The sequence below is a fragment of the Pogoniulus pusillus genome, chromosome 24, assembly GCF_015220805.1.
Source record: "Pogoniulus pusillus isolate bPogPus1 chromosome 24, bPogPus1.pri, whole genome shotgun sequence".
Taxonomy (NCBI): domain Eukaryota; kingdom Metazoa; phylum Chordata; class Aves; order Piciformes; family Lybiidae; genus Pogoniulus; species Pogoniulus pusillus.
In genome coordinates this window covers 4,251,530-4,267,332 of record NC_087287.1, presented here as the reverse complement: position 1 = coordinate 4,267,332, position 15,803 = coordinate 4,251,530, and the positions used below count along the sequence as shown (strand labels likewise).

The 15,803-nt window shown below is 57.5% G+C and overlaps 1 protein-coding gene across 1 annotated transcript in view; it reads left to right on the top strand.

Moving 5' to 3' along the window:
• Window positions 1-15,803, top strand: part of SLC25A22 (solute carrier family 25 member 22) — a 46,547-nt gene that overhangs the window by 26,353 nt on the left and 4,391 nt on the right. The window contains exons 5-6 of the mRNA XM_064163121.1: window positions 4,137-4,227; window positions 12,341-12,459. Coding sequence (XP_064019191.1) covers window positions 4,137-4,227; window positions 12,341-12,459 — 210 coding nt within the window. The remainder of the gene's footprint in view (window positions 1-4,136; window positions 4,228-12,340; window positions 12,460-15,803) is intronic.

Here is a 15,803-nt window from a genome sequence, read left to right as displayed (position 1 = left end):
GGCAATCTCAGCACTTCCCCTTAGCTCTTCTCCAAAACTCACAGGGATGCCTGGGCTGCTTTGGAGGAGGAAGAGGAGGAGGTTTGTGCTTTTCCTCACGTTCTTTCCAGCTGAAGTACCTCAGAGCTGCTGTCTAAGCCCTGTCTGTGCTCAGCAGTTGGTGGTGTGCTGCCTTCAGAGGTGATGCTGAGTGAGTCAGAGTCACAGAATGAGTTGGCTTGGAAGGGACCTTAAAAATCAGCCAGTTCCAGCCCCCCTGCCATGGGCAGGGACAGCTCCCACTCGACCAGGATGCTCAGGGCCTCATCCAGCCTGGCCTTGAACACCTTCAGGCTTGGAGGCTCTACAGCTTCTCTGGACAACCTCTTCCAGTGTCTCATCACCCTCATGGGGAAAAACTTCCTCCTAATGTCCAGTCTAAATCCAGCTTCTTTCTGATTGGAGCCAGTGCCTCTTGCCCTGGTACTGCCAGCCCTTGTCAGAAGTCCCTCCCCAGCTCTCTTGAAGTCCCTTCAAGTACTGGAAGGCTGCTCTGAGGTCTTCCTCCAGGCTGAACGACTCCAACTCTCTCAGCCTGTCTCCATAGGAGAGATGCTCCCTCTGCTGCCTTCTACAGTCCATCCAAAAGCCACCTATGGATTCCAGCTCATCCTGGCAAGCCCCAGTGCTGCCTGCAGAGCAGCAGAAGGCCTGGGTGGTGCTGGGAAGATGCCCTTTGCTGATGGTGCTGGGTGGGTAACTCCTGTTTAGCTGCAGCACTGTGTCAGCCTTCTCTGGCCTCTGCCACTAACACCTCCCACATGCACCAGTGCCACACTGGGGATGACTCAGACCCCTGCTCTGTAGGTTGCTGGTGATGTGTCATAGCATCACAGAATGGCTCAGGTTGGAAAGAAGCTCAGAGATCTTCTGCTCCAACCTCCTGCCATGGGCAGGGACAGCTCTCAACTAGCCCAGGTTGCTCAAGGCACTCACAAAATGAGTTGGGTTGGAAGGGACATTGAAGATCATCTAATGCCAAGCTCCTGCCATGGGCAAAGCCTTGGAACTAGAGGATCTTCAATCTTCTACCAGCACAGATTGCTCAAGGCCTCATCCAACCTGGCCCTAAACACCTCCAGGCAGGAGGCAGCCACAGCCTCCCTGGGCAGCCTGTGCCAGGCTCTCACCACCCTCACACTCAACAACTTCTGCCTCAGCTCCAAACCACTGCCCCTTGGCCTGGCTCCAGACAGCCTCAGCAGAAGTCTCTCTGCAGCCTTCCTGCAGGATCCCTTCAGGCTCTGGCAGCAGCTCTCAGGTGCCCCTGGAGCCTTCTCCTCTGCAGGCTGCACACCCCCAGCTGCCTCAGCCTGTGCTCACAGCAGAGCTGCTCCAGCCCTGGGATCACCTTTGTGGCCTGCTCTGGCCTCACTCCAGCAGCTCTGTGCCCTCCTTCTGCTGGGGACAGCAGAGCTGGAGGCAGGACTGGAGGTGAGGTCTGAGCAGAGCAGATTGAAGGCTTCTCTATATAAGAGCTTCTGTGAGAACTGTGTTAATAACAACACCCAGGGCTAAGAGGAGGACAACAAAGTGGTTTTGCCTCTCCATGGCTTCAATTTCCCTGCTGCTCCCATCCTCCTTTCCACCTGCTTCCCATTTCCAGCTACTGCCTTCTCTTTGTGCATTCTGTTTGCTCCTGATGCTTCTGCTCTGCAGGCCAAGCTCAGCTCCAGTGGGGGGAAAACAGAGTCGTTGGCATGGCTGGAACTGAAGAGCTACAGAACAAGTAGTGGGGAATGTGGTGGAGAGCATCCAGCCAGCAGCTGAAAGATCTAATTTCTCCTCCTCCTCCAGTGAATTGAGGCTGTTATGGATTATTGAGGTCAGGGATTATCCATTCTCTGCTAAGCAGCTTTGCTGAATATATCAAAGATGTAGGAGAAAACCCAGCTCTTGTCTCCAGATATTCCCTGCTTGCTTTTCCCTCTGCTTCATTTGCACTGGAAGGAGAAATTGCTGTGAAAGCCTCCTGCTGACCTGGAGGAGGTCAGCCCATGGGAGCCTCTCCCTTGCTTCCTTGGTGGTTTGAGGTTTGTTTTCTTGCTTTCATCGAGCGTTTTGCACTGGTTTTAGAGTTTAGGGTGACACCAGGCTGTGTGGCATGGCTGGCACACCAGAGGGCAGGGATCCATCCAGAGGAAGCAGGGCAGGCTGCAGAGCTGGGCACAAGGCAACCTCCTGAAGCTCACCAAGGCCAAGTGCAAGGTCCTGCAGCTGGGGCAGGGCAATCTCCAGCACAGATCCAGGCTGGGGGAGGAGTGGCTGAGAGCAGCCTGCAGGAGAAGGCCTTGGGGGTGTCAGTTGGTGCCAGAGTGCCCAGCAGCCAGCACTGGTGGCTGGCAGCCCAGAGCCAGCTGTGTGCTGGCTGCAGCCAGAGCAGGCAGAGCAGCAGCACAGGGAGGGGATTCTGCCCCTCCAATCTGCTCACACCTCACCTGCAGCACTGCCTCCAGCTCTGGGAACCCAGCACAAGCAGCACCTGGAGCTGCTGGAGAGGCTCCAGAGGAGGCCACAGAGATGCTCAGAGGGCTGGAGAGCCTCTGCTGTGGGGCCAGGCTGGGAGAGTTTGGGCTGTGCAGCCTGGAGAAGAGAAGGCTGCAGGCAGACTTAGAGCAACCTTCCAGTAGCTGAAAGGGCTCCAGGAGAGCTGGGGAGGGACTTTGGAGAAGAGCTGAGAGTGCCAGGATGAGGGACAATGGCTTTGAGCTGGGAGAGGGGAGAATGAGAGTGGAGAAGAGGAAGAAACTGTTGGCAGTGAGGGTGGGGAGAGACTGGCACAGGTTGCCCAGGGAGGCTGTGGAGCACAGAAGCACAGAATGGGATCACAGATCTGTGCTTCTGTGCTCCACAACCTCCCTGGAGGTGTTGAAGACCAGGCTGGATGAGGCCTTGAGCAACTTGTGCTGGTTGGATGTGTCCCTGCCCATGGCAGGGGTTGGCACTGGATGATCTTTAAGGTCCCTTCCAACCCATTCTGTGACTGCAGGAGCTGGTGGCCTTTGCTGGCTGTCATGGCTTGTGCTTAGCTTGCCCCAGGGCAGCATTCCTCTGTTATCTGCACAGCCTCCCTGCAGGCAGCTGCAGGCAGCAATGAGCTCTGCCCTGAGCCTCCTCTGCTGCAGGCTGCACACTCCCAGCTCCCTCAGCCTCTCCTCACAGGGCTCTGCTCCAGGCCCCTCCCCAGCCTTGCTGCCCTTCTCTCAACACCTTCCAGCACTTCAGCATCTCTCTTGAACAGGGTAGCCCAGAGCTGGACACTGCTGCCTGTCCCTCCTGACAAAAGGGCTCTCAAGGGCTGGGAGGGGGAGCCAAGGCTTTCTCAGCCCCCAGCTCCTCCAGGCATGGTGCTCAGAAGGGCACTTCTGCACTGTGGAGCTTGTGGTGGACAAGAAGCCAGTGCAGCAGTGGCTGTTCTGAGGGTGACACCCAGTGGTGGCATCCAGGGCTTGGCCTAGGGCTGGCTGCCTGCTGTGGAGATGAAGCAGAGGGCTCCAGCCAGGTCCTGCAGTGGCACTGCCTTTCCCGGGCTGCTCTGCCTTTGGCAGTGGAGGGGCAGGGTCTAGGCTAGAGGGCTGGAGATGCTCTGCTGTCAAGAGAGACTGAGGGAGCTGGAGCTGTGCAGTGTGGAGAGGAGAAGGCTCCCAGGGGACCTTATTGTGGCCTTCCAGCATCTGAAGGGGGCTACAAGAAAGCTGAGGAGGGACTTTGTAGGCTGTCAGGTAGGGATAGGACTGGGGGGAATGGAGCAAAGCTGGAGGTGGAGAGATTCAGCCTGGAGGTGAGGAGAAAGTTGTTGAGCCTGAGAGTGGTGAGAGGCTGGAATGGGTTGCCCAGGGAGGTGGTTGAGGCCCCATGGCTGGAGGTGTTTGAGGCCAGGCTGGCTGAGGCTGTGTGCAGCCTGCTCTAGGGTAGGGTGTCCCTGGGCATGGCAGGGGGGCTGGAACTGGCTGCTCCTTGTGCTCCCTTCCAGCCCTGACTGATTCTGTGATCTTTAAGGTCCTTTCCAACCCAACCCATTCTGTGATTCTGTGGTGCAGTTAAAGGTTCCTTTGTTGTCACTCTCCAGTGGCCTTTTTCTTCTTTCCCTTGCCCAGGGGCTGCTGTGAACCTGACCCTGGTGACACCAGAGAAGGCCATCAAACTGGCAGCCAATGACTTCTTCCGTCATCACCTCTCCAAAGATGGGTGAGTAAAGCTGCAGACTTTTTCCATTCAGCTGGAGGGGTCCAAGCTCCTGGGACAAGCCTGGTGAGGCATCAGGACAGATGTGGAACTCTGGAAGGGCTAAACCACACAATCACAACATGGCAGGGGCTGGAAGGGACCTCCAAAGCTCCTCCAGTCCAACCCCCTGCAGAGCAGGAGCACCCAGAGCAGATCACACAGGAGCACAGCCAGGCAGGTGTTGAGTATCTCCAGAGAGGGAGACTCCACAACCCCCCTGGGCAGCCTGTGCCAGGCTTCTGGCACCCTCACAGGGAAAAAATTCCTCCTCATGTTTCCATGCAGCTTCCTATGCCTCAGCTTCCACCACTGCCCCTTGTGCTGGCATTGGGCATCCCCCAGCAGAGCCTGGCTGCAGCCTCCTGGCACTCACCTGCACATCTTGATAACCACTGCTGAGGTCACCTCTCAGCTCCTGCTCTCCAAGCTCCCAGCCCCAGCTCCCTCAGGCTCTCCTCCTAACAGAGCTGTTCCATTCCCTTCAGCAGCTCTGTGGCTCTGTGCTGGACTCTCTCAAGCAGTTCTGTGTCCCTCTTGAACTGGGGGCCCAGAACTGGGCACAGTGCTGCAGATGTGGCCTCAGCAGGGCAGAGCAGAGGGGCAGCAGAACCTCTCTGGACCTGCTCACCACAGCCCTTCTAGTATGAGTTGACCTTGAACAACCGAGACGCTGCTCACGCCTGGCCTGAGGAGGTCATCTCTAAAATGGGAAGTGAAAAGCCCTCCACTGGATGACTGCTTTTTATTCAAGCTTCTAAAAATAGCCACATCTTCTAAGCCAGGGGGAGAAGGTCCAGAATTTGTAGGCAAAAGATTGGAGAGGAACCCAGAGGCACTGCTCAGACAGCTGCTGGCAGGACTCTGGTCCTCAGCACCCTACTGGATGCTGTTCTGCTTTGGAGCAGATGAAGAGTTGAGGCAATGCCAAGCACCAATGCAGGCTGGGCAGTGAGTGGCTGGAGAGCAGCCCTGAGGAGAGGGACTTGGGGGTGCTGCTGGAGGAGCAGCTCAGCAGGAGCCAGCAGTGTGCACTTGCAGCCCAGAGAGCAACCAGAGCCTGGGCTGCAGCAGCAGAAGTGTGGCCAGCAGGGCCAGGGAGGGGATTCTGCCCCTCTGCTGTGCTCTGCTGAGACCCCACCTGGAGTCCTGCATCCAGCTCTGGAGCCCCTGGGACAAGAGGGCTGTGGAGATGCTGGAGAGTGTCCAGAGCAGGGCCAGGAGGATGCTGAGAGGCTGCAGCAGCTCTGCTGTGAGCACAGCCTGAAAGAGTTGGGGCTGTGCAGGCTGCAGCAGAGGAGGCTCCCAGGTGACCTTCTTGTGGCCTGCCAGGATCTGAAGGGGGCTACAAAAAATCTGGGGAGGGACTTTTGAGGCTGTCAGGGGGTGCCAGGCCTGGAGGGAATGGAGCAAAGCTGGAGGTGGGGAGAGTGAGGCTGGAGGTGAGGAGGAAGTTGTTGAGCAGGAGAGTGGTGAGAGGCTGGAATGGGTTGCCCAGGGAGGTGGTTGAGGCCCCATGGCTGGAGGTGTTTGAGGCCAGGCTGGCTGAGGCTGTGTGCAGCCTGCTCTAGGGTAGGGTGTCCCTGGGCATGGCAGGGGGGTTGGAACTGGCTGCTCCTTGTGCTCCTTCCAGCCCTGACTGACTCCATGATTCTGTGATTCTAAGAGTCATGCTCTGCAGAGCCCAAAGCCAGCATCCCTCCTGGCTTTTCAGAGCTGAAAAACCGTTTTGGGACACTCATCTGAATTGACAGAGGGCAGCTGCAGCATTGCCCAGCAGCTGACCTGCAAGTAAATCACAGAAGCACAGAATGGTAGTTGGAAGGAACCTCTGGAGATCATTCAGTCCAACACCCCTGCCAGAGCAAGGGCATCTAGGGTAGGCCACACAGGAACACATCCAGATGGGGCTTGAAAGCCTCCAGAGAAGGAGACTCCACAGCCTCTCTGGGCAGCCTGCTGCAGAGCTCTGCACCCTCACAGGGTGAGGTCCTCCTCATGTTGAGGTGGAAGCTCCTGGGTTCCAACTCTTACCTGTTACTCCTTTGTTCCTTTTGATATTAGGAGGAAGTTGTTGTCAGAGAGAGTGATTGGCATTGGAATGGGCTGCCCAGGGAGGTGGTGGAGTGGCCGTGGCTGGAGGTGTTGAAGCCAAGCCTGGCTGGGACACTTAGTGCCATGGTCTGGTTGGATGGGCAGGGCTGGGTGCTGGGTTGGGCTCAGTGGAGTTATGGACTGACAGACAAGGCTGTGTGGAGTTCATGTACTGACAGACACTGGCTGTGTGGAGGTGATGGAGTGATAGACTCAGGCTGTGTGGAGGTGATGGAGTGACAGACACTGGCTGTGTGGAGGTGATGGAGTGACAGACTCAGGCTGTGTGGAGGTGATGGAGTGACAGACACAGGCTGAGGGGAGGTGATGGAGTGACAGACACTGGCTGTGTGGAGGTGATGGAGTGATAGACTCAGGCTGTGTGGAGGTGATGGAGTGACAGACACAGGCTGAGTGGAGGTGATGGAGTGACAGACACAGGCTGAGTGGAGGTGATGGAGTGACAGACACTGGCTGAGTGGAGGTGATGGAGTGACAGACACTGGCTGAGTGGAGGTGATGGAGTGACAGACACTGGCTGAGTGGAGGTGATGGAGTGACAGACACTGGCTGAGTGGAGGTGATGGAGTGACAGACACTGGCTGAGTGGAGGTGATGGAGTGACAGACACTGGCTGAGTGGAGGTGATGGAGTGACAGACACTGGCTGAGTGGAGGTGATGGAGTGACAGACACTGGCTGAGTGGAGGTGATGGAGTGACAGACACTGCTGAGTGGAGGTGATGGAGTGACAGACACTGGCTGAGTGGAGGTGATGGAGTGACAGACACTGGCTGAGTGGAGGTGATGGAGTGACAGACACTGGCTGAGTGGAGGTGATGGAGTGGCTCAGCTTCAGGATCTGGGTTTTTCTCCTGTACCTGTTTTCCCTTCTGGCCTCAGCACTTGCCATGTGTCTGTGACTCACCAGCACACAGCACACTCTGTTTGCTGCCTCTTCAAACAGTGTCTCCTCTGTGCTGTGCTCAGACAGTGGGAAGCAGCCATCAGGTCCTCATTGCTCCTCCCTGCTGCCTAGAGCTGGCTCTGACCCCTGGAGCAGGCAGCACAGCAAGCCCTGGTGTGCTGTGTGGGGACAGGAGCACAGGTGGCTCTGTGCCACCACCTGTGAAGTGAGGGCTTAGGAGGTGGAGCACAGTGAGTCACAGAACCACAGGATGGCTCAGGCTGGAAGGGAGCTCAGAGGTCATCCACTCCAACCCCCTGCCATCCACCAGCACAGGCTGCTCAAAGCTGGGGGTGTGCAGCCTGCAGCAGAGGAGGCTCAGGGCAGAGCTCATTGCTGCCTGCAGCTGCCTGCAGGGAGGCTGTAGCCAGGTGGGGTTGGGCTCTGCTGCCAGGCAGCCAGCAGCAGAAGAAGGGGACAGAGCCTGAAGCTGTGCCAGGGCAGGTCTAAGCTGGATGTTAGGAGGAAGTTGTTGTCAGAGTGATTGGCATTGGAATGGGCTGCCCAGGGAGGTGGTGGAGTGGCCGTGGCTGGAGGTGTTGCAGCCAAGCCTGGCTGGGGCACTTAGTGCCATGGTGTGGTTGGTTGGGCAGGGCTGGGTGCTAGGTTGGGCTGGGTGAGGCTCTTAGTGCCATGGGTTAGTGAATTAGGAGGTATTAGGTGATAGGTTGGACTCAATGATCTGCTTAATCCTGTTCTTCTGTGTGCTTCAGTGCCCATCCCTGGAGGTGTTTCAGAGAGGCAGAGGTGTGATGCTGAGGGCCATACCTTAGCCCCAGCCTTGACAGAGTCAGGGAGTGACTGAACTGAACGATCTGAAAGAGCTTTACCAACCCAAATGGTTTTATGATCCCATGGAAATAGCTCCAAGTTAACAACAGCAACTTCCAGAGTGCACAAATTTAATCCTCTGGATAAAGAAACCAAACCCAAACCCTTCCTGTTGAAATGAAGTTGGTTTTAAACTGCTAAGGGATAAAACAAGAAGTGGCAGGAAGCCTGGTTTTAAAGGCCAGGCTACAAACAGCACCTGCAGTGTGGGAGGCTGCTGGCTGCTGCTGGCTGGAGGAGGATTTTGGGGCTGCATCACTGCAGGTTGGTGCTAGACTTCTCTTTTCCCTGCCTGTGCTTTTGGATGCTTCTGGAAGTAGAGTACTGGGGCAGAAAGGGCTTACCTGGCACCTTGGACCCTGCTGCCTGAGGCTGGAGATGCACAGAATGGGTTGGGTTGGAAAGGAGCTGGGAAGTCAACCAGTGCCAGCTTCTTGCCATGGGCAGGGACACCACCCACCAGCCCAGGCTGCTCAAGGCCTCATCTCACCTGGTCTTGAGCACCTCCAAGGAGGGGGCAGCCACAACCTCCCTGGGCAACCTGTGCCAGAGTCTTTTCACCTTCCCTTCTCCTCTCCTCCTTCTCCTCTCCTCCTTCTCCTCTCCTCCTTCTCCTCTCCTCCTTCTCCTCTCCTCCTTCTCCTCTCCTCCTTCTCCTCTCCTCCTTCTCCTCTCCTCCTTCTCCTCTCCTCCTTCTCCTCTCCTCCTTCTCCTCTCCTCCTTCTCCTCTCCTCCTTCTCCTCTCCTCCTTCTCCTCTCCTCCTTCTCCTCTCCTCCTTCTCCTCTCCTCCTTCTCCTCTCCTCCTTCTCCTCTCCTCCTTCTCCTCTCCTCCTTCTCCTCTCCTCCTTCTCCTCTCCTCCTTCTCCTCTCCTCCTTCTCCTCTCCTCCTTCTCCTCTCCTCCTTCTCCTCTCCTCCTTCTCCTCTCCTCCTTCTCCTCTCCTCCTTCTCCTCTCCTCCTTCTCCTCTCCTCCTTCTCCTCTCCTCCTTCTCCTCTCCGGGGGGTGCAAGACTGGAGATGAGCCAGCACTGAGTGCTACCAGCCCAACCCTAGCATGCCCTGGGCTGATCCCCAGCAGTGTGGGCAGCAGGAGCAGGGAGGGGATTCTGCCCTGCTGCTGCTGTGCTCTGCTGAGACCCTCCCTGCAGTGCTGGCAGGGCTGGAAGGGCTCTGCTGTGAGGCCAGGCTGGAGAGTTAGGGCTGTTCAGCCTGCAGAGGAGAAGGCTGTAGGAGACCTTCTGGTGGCCTTGCAGTGCTCCAAAGGCCCAGCAGAAAGCTGGGGACAGAGTTTTTCTCAGGGCCTGTCGTGCCAGGCTGAGGGGGATGGTTTGAACTGCAAGAGGGAGATTGAGAGTGGAGAGAAGGCAGAAATGTTTGACCCTGAGGCTGGGCAGAGCCTGGCCCAGGCTGCCCAGAGAGGTGGGAGCTGCCCCATGGCTGGCACCACTGCAAGTCAGGGTGTGTGAGGCTGTGAGCAGCCTGCCCTGGCTGCAGATGTCCCTGCTGAGTGCAGGGGGCTGGACTGGATGAACTTGAAGGGTCCCTTCCAGCCCAGGCCAGCCTGGGATCCTCTGGAGCAGGAAGGTTGTGTTCTCACAGCCCGAGGCAGGGAAACTCTGCTTCTTTGCCTGTTTTGATTTCAAGCCTATGCTGACATCCTGCTGCTGCAGCTTCCTGTTTCATGGGGAAACAAAACTCTCCCGAGGTGCCCACTTAGGAAGACAGATGGTCTGGGTCAGCTGTGTGAGTGCTGGAAACCCCCTTGCTGTGCCACCAGGGAAAGAAGCACCACCAAGAGACTGCCAGATCTGAGGGGCATCCCTTGGTCCTGCTTGAGAAAAGGCACCAAGGGTCCAACATTGTCTTGGGATGACTTTGACCTGAGGGCTTCTGCAGTTCCCAGGGGAAGGAATAGAAGGGGTGAGGGGAGGTTTAGATTAGATGTCAGGAAGAAGTTCTTCACTATAAGGGTGGTGAAACACTGGCACAGGTTGCCCAGGGAGGCAGTGGAAGCCTCATCCCTGAGGTGTTTAAGGCCAGGCTGGATGAGGCTGTGGGCAACCTGCTTTAGTGTGAGGTGTCCCTGCCTATGGCAGGGGGGTTGGAGCTGGATGATCCTTGAGGTTCTCAGTGCTTGGGGATCTTCTCAGTGCCTGGAGATCTTCTCAGTGCTTGGGGATCTTCTCAGTGCTTGAGGATCAGCCTGGGAGAAAGCCAAGAGGGCTACTCCAGGGCTCTGGCTGCAGTCAGAGATGCTCTGCTGTGCTGCCAAGGAAGGCTGGCAGCCAGGCTTGCTTGCTCTCTTGGCTGGGTGAGTGGCTGTGCAGTCTTGCTGCTGACTGGACTGAGCCACACAGGGATTGGCACTGTGCTTCGGGGCCACCTAAGAGGCATCAGTTGGCCACCTCCGGGCATCGGTGCCAGGGGTGCCTCTGGATCTGCACCCCCCATCACTGCCTGCTGTGCCCACTGGGGTGGCTCCATGGGAGTTCTGTGAAGCTTTTGATCCACAAAGGAGTTTCAGGAGGGAGGGGACAGGCTCTGCTCACTGCTCCCTGGGATAGGACAAGGAGCAGTGGATGGAAGCTGCAGCACAGGAGGCTCCAGCTCAACACAAGGGGGAACTTCTTTCCTGTAAGGGTCCCAGAGCCCTGGCACAGGCTGCCCAGAGAGGCTGTGGAGTCTCCTTCTCTGGAGCCTTTCCAGGCCTGTCTGGATGTGTTCCTGTGTGCCCTGAGCTAGATTGTGTGGTCCTGCTCTGGCAGGGGGGTTGGACTCAATGATCTCTTTGGGTCCCTCCCAACCTCTGACATCCTGTGAGCCTGTGAGTTTGGCCAGGGGAGCCCATGGGGGTGTCCCTCCCCTCAGCCCCTAGGAAAGCTCTATATTTAGTCCCTGCTAATCTCTGCTGCAGCTCTCTGCCTCTAATCCCCTGCTCCCATGTGCTCCCTGGGGAGAGGATGAGAGGATGGGGCCAGCAGGATTACAGAGCAGCTTCCCCTCCCCTTCCTGCAGGGCTGCTCCTTGCTATCTGACACAGCAAAGCTTTACCTGAAGCCTCCCTTGTGTTGGGAGGTCACAGTCACAGAATGGGTTGGGTTGGAAGGGACCTTAGATATCGTTAAGTTCCAACTTCCCTGCCATGGGCAGGGACAGCTCTCACCAGCACAGGTTGCTCAAGGCACTCATAGGATGAGTTGGGTTGGAAGGGACCTTGAAGATCATCTAGTGCCAGCCCCACTGCCATGGGCAAAGTCAGTGGACGAGTCTGTGAGGAGCAGATACAGCCAGAGCTGGCCAGGCTTGACTTGTGGCACCCCCAGCCTGGCTGCTGGGTGCCTCTCTAGGAGCTGGCTTTTGGAAGCTGGGAGCAGGGAGAGGCTGGGCTGAGGAGGTTAGGAGGAAGTTCTTCACAGAGAGAGTGATTGGCATTGGAATGGGCTGCCCAGGGAGGTGGTGGAGTGGCCGTGGCTGGAGGTGTTGATTCTATGATACTATGATCTGGCAGTGTGAGTTTGGGGCTGTTTGTGTTGCTGCTGTGCCTGTGTGGAGCTGTGTCTTAGACTCTTAGAACCAGGCAGGTTGGAAGAGAGCTCCAAGCTCAGCCAGCCCAGCCTAGCACCCAGCCCTGCCCAACCAACCAGACCATGGCACTAAGTGCCCCAGCCAGGCTTGGCTGCAACACCTCCAGCCACAGCCACTCCACCACCTCCCTGGGCAGCCCATTCCAATGCCAATCACTCTCTCTGACAACAACTTCCTAACAACATCCAGCCTAGACCTGCCCTGGCACAGCTTCAGGCTGTGTCCCCTTCTTCTGCTGCTGGCTGCCTGGCAGCAGAGCCCAACCCCACCTGGCTACAGCCTCCCTGCAGGCAGCTGCAGGCAGCAATGAGCTCTGCCCTGAGCCTCCTCTGCTGCAGGCTGCACCCCCCCAGCTCCCTCAGCCTCTCCTCACAGGGCTCTGCTCCAGGCCCCTCACAGCTTTGGCGCCCTCCTGTGGACACGCTCCAGTATCGCAACATCGCACTTGAATGGAGGAGCCCAGAACTGGACACAGCACTCAAGGGGTGGCCTGAGCAGTGCCGAGCACAGGGGCAGGAGAACCTCCCTTGTCCTGCTGGTCATGGGGCTGTCACTGCAGGCCACCTCCCTTGCCTGACTCTTTGTCTCCCTCCCTGGGCAGGAAGAAGCTGACGCTGCTGCGGGAGATGCTGGCAGGCTGCGGGGCAGGCACCTGCCAGGTGATTGTCACCACCCCCATGGAGATGCTCAAAATCCAGTTGCAGGATGCAGGGAGAATTGGTATGTGGGCAGGGGAAGGGGCTTGGGGCTGAGCTTCCAAGGCACAGCAGGAGGGAGGGAGGGAGGGAATAGAGAGAAATGTTCTCCTTCCCCTTGCTGCCCCAAGGCACAGCTCACAGGAGTGAAGTCTCTCCTCACCTTCAGATAGAACTTCCAGTTTGTGCCCACTGCACTTTGGCCTGGCCCTGGGCATCACTGACAAGGAGAGCCTGCCAAAGCAGGGCACCCACAGCAGCTTGCCCAGCAGCACAGTGCCCAGGGGGGGTTGGAAGCTCTCCACACAAGCAGACTCCACAACCTCTCTGGGCAGCCTGCTCCAGGCCTCCAGCAGCCTCACACCAAACTACTTTCTCCTGCTGCTCACAGGGAACCTCCTGGGTGCCACTTTGTGCCCAGTGCCCCTTGTGCTGTCCCTGGGCACCGCTGAGCAGAGGCTGGCCCCAGGCTCTTGCCCCCCACAGCTCCTTTAGCTGTTGCTGAGCATTGCTCAGCTCTGCTCTGGGGCTGCTCTTCTGCAGGCTCTCAGCCCCAGGGCTCTCAGCCTTTGCTCCTCCCAGAGCTGCTCCAGGCCCCTCAGCAGCTTTGCAGCTTCCCCTGGGCTCTCTCCAGCAGTTCCCTGTCCCTCCTGAACTGGGGAGCACACAACTGGACCCAGTTGCCCACACTCTTCCTCATGCCCTCCAGGACCCAATTTGCCTTCTTGGCCGCAGGAGGACACTGCTTTGCTTGCCCAGCTTTGCAGAGAGCCTTCTGCTTCCAGAAGAGGCTGGGTTTTTTTTGCTGAGGGCCACAGGCTGGCCAGGTGGAACAGAAATGCTGCTGGTGGATGGATAGAGTCAGGAGAGACTGCATGGGCAGCTTGCAAGTTCTGACAGCTTGCTGGTTCCTGTGCACCCAGGAAGGGATTAGCATCCTCCACTGCTCTTCCTGGGCTGCATCCTCCATCCTCCTATCTTCTGATGTCTGTTGTCTGTCTCTGTCCCCGAGCAGCAGCTTCCTGACAGCTTCCCACAGGGCTGTGTCCTTCCCAAGTGACCTGTCTGCCCTCACTCCCTCTTTTTCCTCCTGGCAAAAGCAGCAGTGGTGCTGGCTGGAATAAAGAGTAAAATGCTCTCAGGACACTGGGGTTGGGAGAGGCTGGGGCTAGGAACTGAGGGTGGGAGCCTGTGGGGTGGTCCTGGAGAGAACAGGGACCAGAGTCTGGCACAGAGACTGGGGGAAAGGTCTGGGGTTGTTCAGCCTGGAGAAGAGGAGGCTGAGGGCAGAGCTCATTGCTCTCTGTAGCTCCCTGAAAGGAGGCTGCAGTCAGCTGGGGGTTGGGCACTGCTCCCTTGTCTCATGTGATAGAAGGAGAGGAAAGGGCCTGAACTTGTGCCAGGGGAGGGTTAGGTTGCAGATGAGGACAAATGTCTTTGGTGGCAGAGTAGTGAGGGCTTGGCACAGGCTGCCCAGGGAGGTGGTGGAGTGCCCATGGCTGGAGGTGTTCCAGCAAGCTGTGCCCATGGTTGGATGGGCACGGTGGTGCTGGGCTTCTGGTTGGACTGGGTGACCTTTGGAGTTCTATTCCAACCCAAACACTTCTCTGATCTCTTTGCCTTCCCGAGGTGAGCCTGGGGCTTGGCCTCCATCCCCAAAAGCCTTGCATGCCACCTTGAGATGCCAGGTTAGTGCCCTCCCTGGCAAAGGGCCACTGTGCCCATGGATGTCTTCGGTGCCGCGGGGTCACAGCAGGGCTTTGCATTTCCCTCTCTCTGCTGTTTTTAGCTCAGGCCTTATCCTCTTTGTGTGTGTTATTTTAACATGTTTGGAGGAATTAAGCCCTGGTTTGAGGGTTCAGAGGAGGTTTTGGCTGCTGTCAGCCTGCTCTCAGACAGGTTGATGTGCTCTCCATCTTCTGGAGGAAGAGGAGAAGTGCAGCAGCTTGGGAAGGCTGGGAGAGAGCAGGCTGAGAGGGAGCAGGCTGGGAGAGACCAGGTTGGGGAAAACCAGGCTGGGAGAGACCAGGTTGAGAGAAAGCAGGTGGGGAGAAAGGAGGCTGAGAGAAACCAGGCTGGGAGAAACCAGGTTGAGAGAAAGCAGGTGGGGAGAAAGGAGGCTGAGAGAAACCAGGCTGGGAGAAACCAGGTTGGGGAAAACCAGGTTGAGAGAAACCATGTTGGGAAAAACCAGGCTGGGAGAATCCAGGCTGGGAGAGACCAGGTTGAGAGAAACCATGGTGGTTCTCCTGAGGATGCTGTGGGAGACTGGGCAGGGCTGAGATGTCCCAGGCTGAGGGAGATGAGCAGAGCTGAGATGTCTCAGGCTGAGGGAGATGAGCAGAGCTGAGATGTCTCAGGCTGAGGGAGATGAGCAGAGCTGAGATGTCTCAGGCTGAGGGAGATGAGCAGAGCTGAGATGTCTCAGGCTGAGGGAGATGAGCAGAGCTGAGATGTCCCAGGCTGAGGGAGATGAGCAGAGCTGAGATGTCTCAGGCTGAGGGAGATGAGCAGAGCTGAGATGTCCCAGGCTGAGGGAGATGGGCAGAGCTGAGATGTCTCAGGCTGAGGGAGATGGGCAGAGCTGAGATGTCTCAGGCTGAGGGAGATGAGCAGAGCTGAGATGTCCCAGGCTGAGGGAGATGAGCAGAGCTGAGATGTCTCAGGCTGAGGGAGATGAGCAGAGCTGAGATGTCCCAGGCTGAGGGAGATGGGCAGAGCTGAGATGTCTCAGGCTGAGGGAGATGGGCAGAGCTGAGATGTCCCAGGCTGAGGGAGATGGGCAGAGCTGAGATGTCTCAGGCTGAGGGAGATGGGCAGAGCTGAGATGTCCCAGGCTGAGGGAGATGAGCAGAGCTGAGATGTCCCAGGCTGAGGGAGATGAGCAGAGCTGAGATGTCCCAGGCTGAGGGAGATGGGCAGAGCTGAGATGTCCCAGGCTGAGGGAGATGAGCAGAGCTGAGATGTCCCAGGCTGAGGGAGATGAGCAGAGCTGAGATGTCCCAGGCTGAGGGAGATGAGCAGAGCTGAGATGTCCCAGGCTGAGGGAGATGAGCAGAGCTGAGATGTCCCAGGCTGAGGGAGATGAGCAGAGCTGAGATGTCCCAGGCTGAGGGAGATGAGCAGAGCTGAGATGTCCCAGGCTGAGGGAGATGAGCAGAGCTGAGATGTCCCAGGCTGAGGGAGATGAGCAGAGCTGAGATGTCCCAGGCTGAGGGAGATGAGCAGAGCTGAGATGTCCCAGGCTGAGGGAGATGAGCAGAGCTGAGATGTCCCAGGCTGAGGGAGATGAGCAGAGCTGAGATGTCCCAGGCTGAGGGAGATGAGCAGAGCTGAGATGTCCCAGGCTGAGGGAGATGAGCAGAGCTG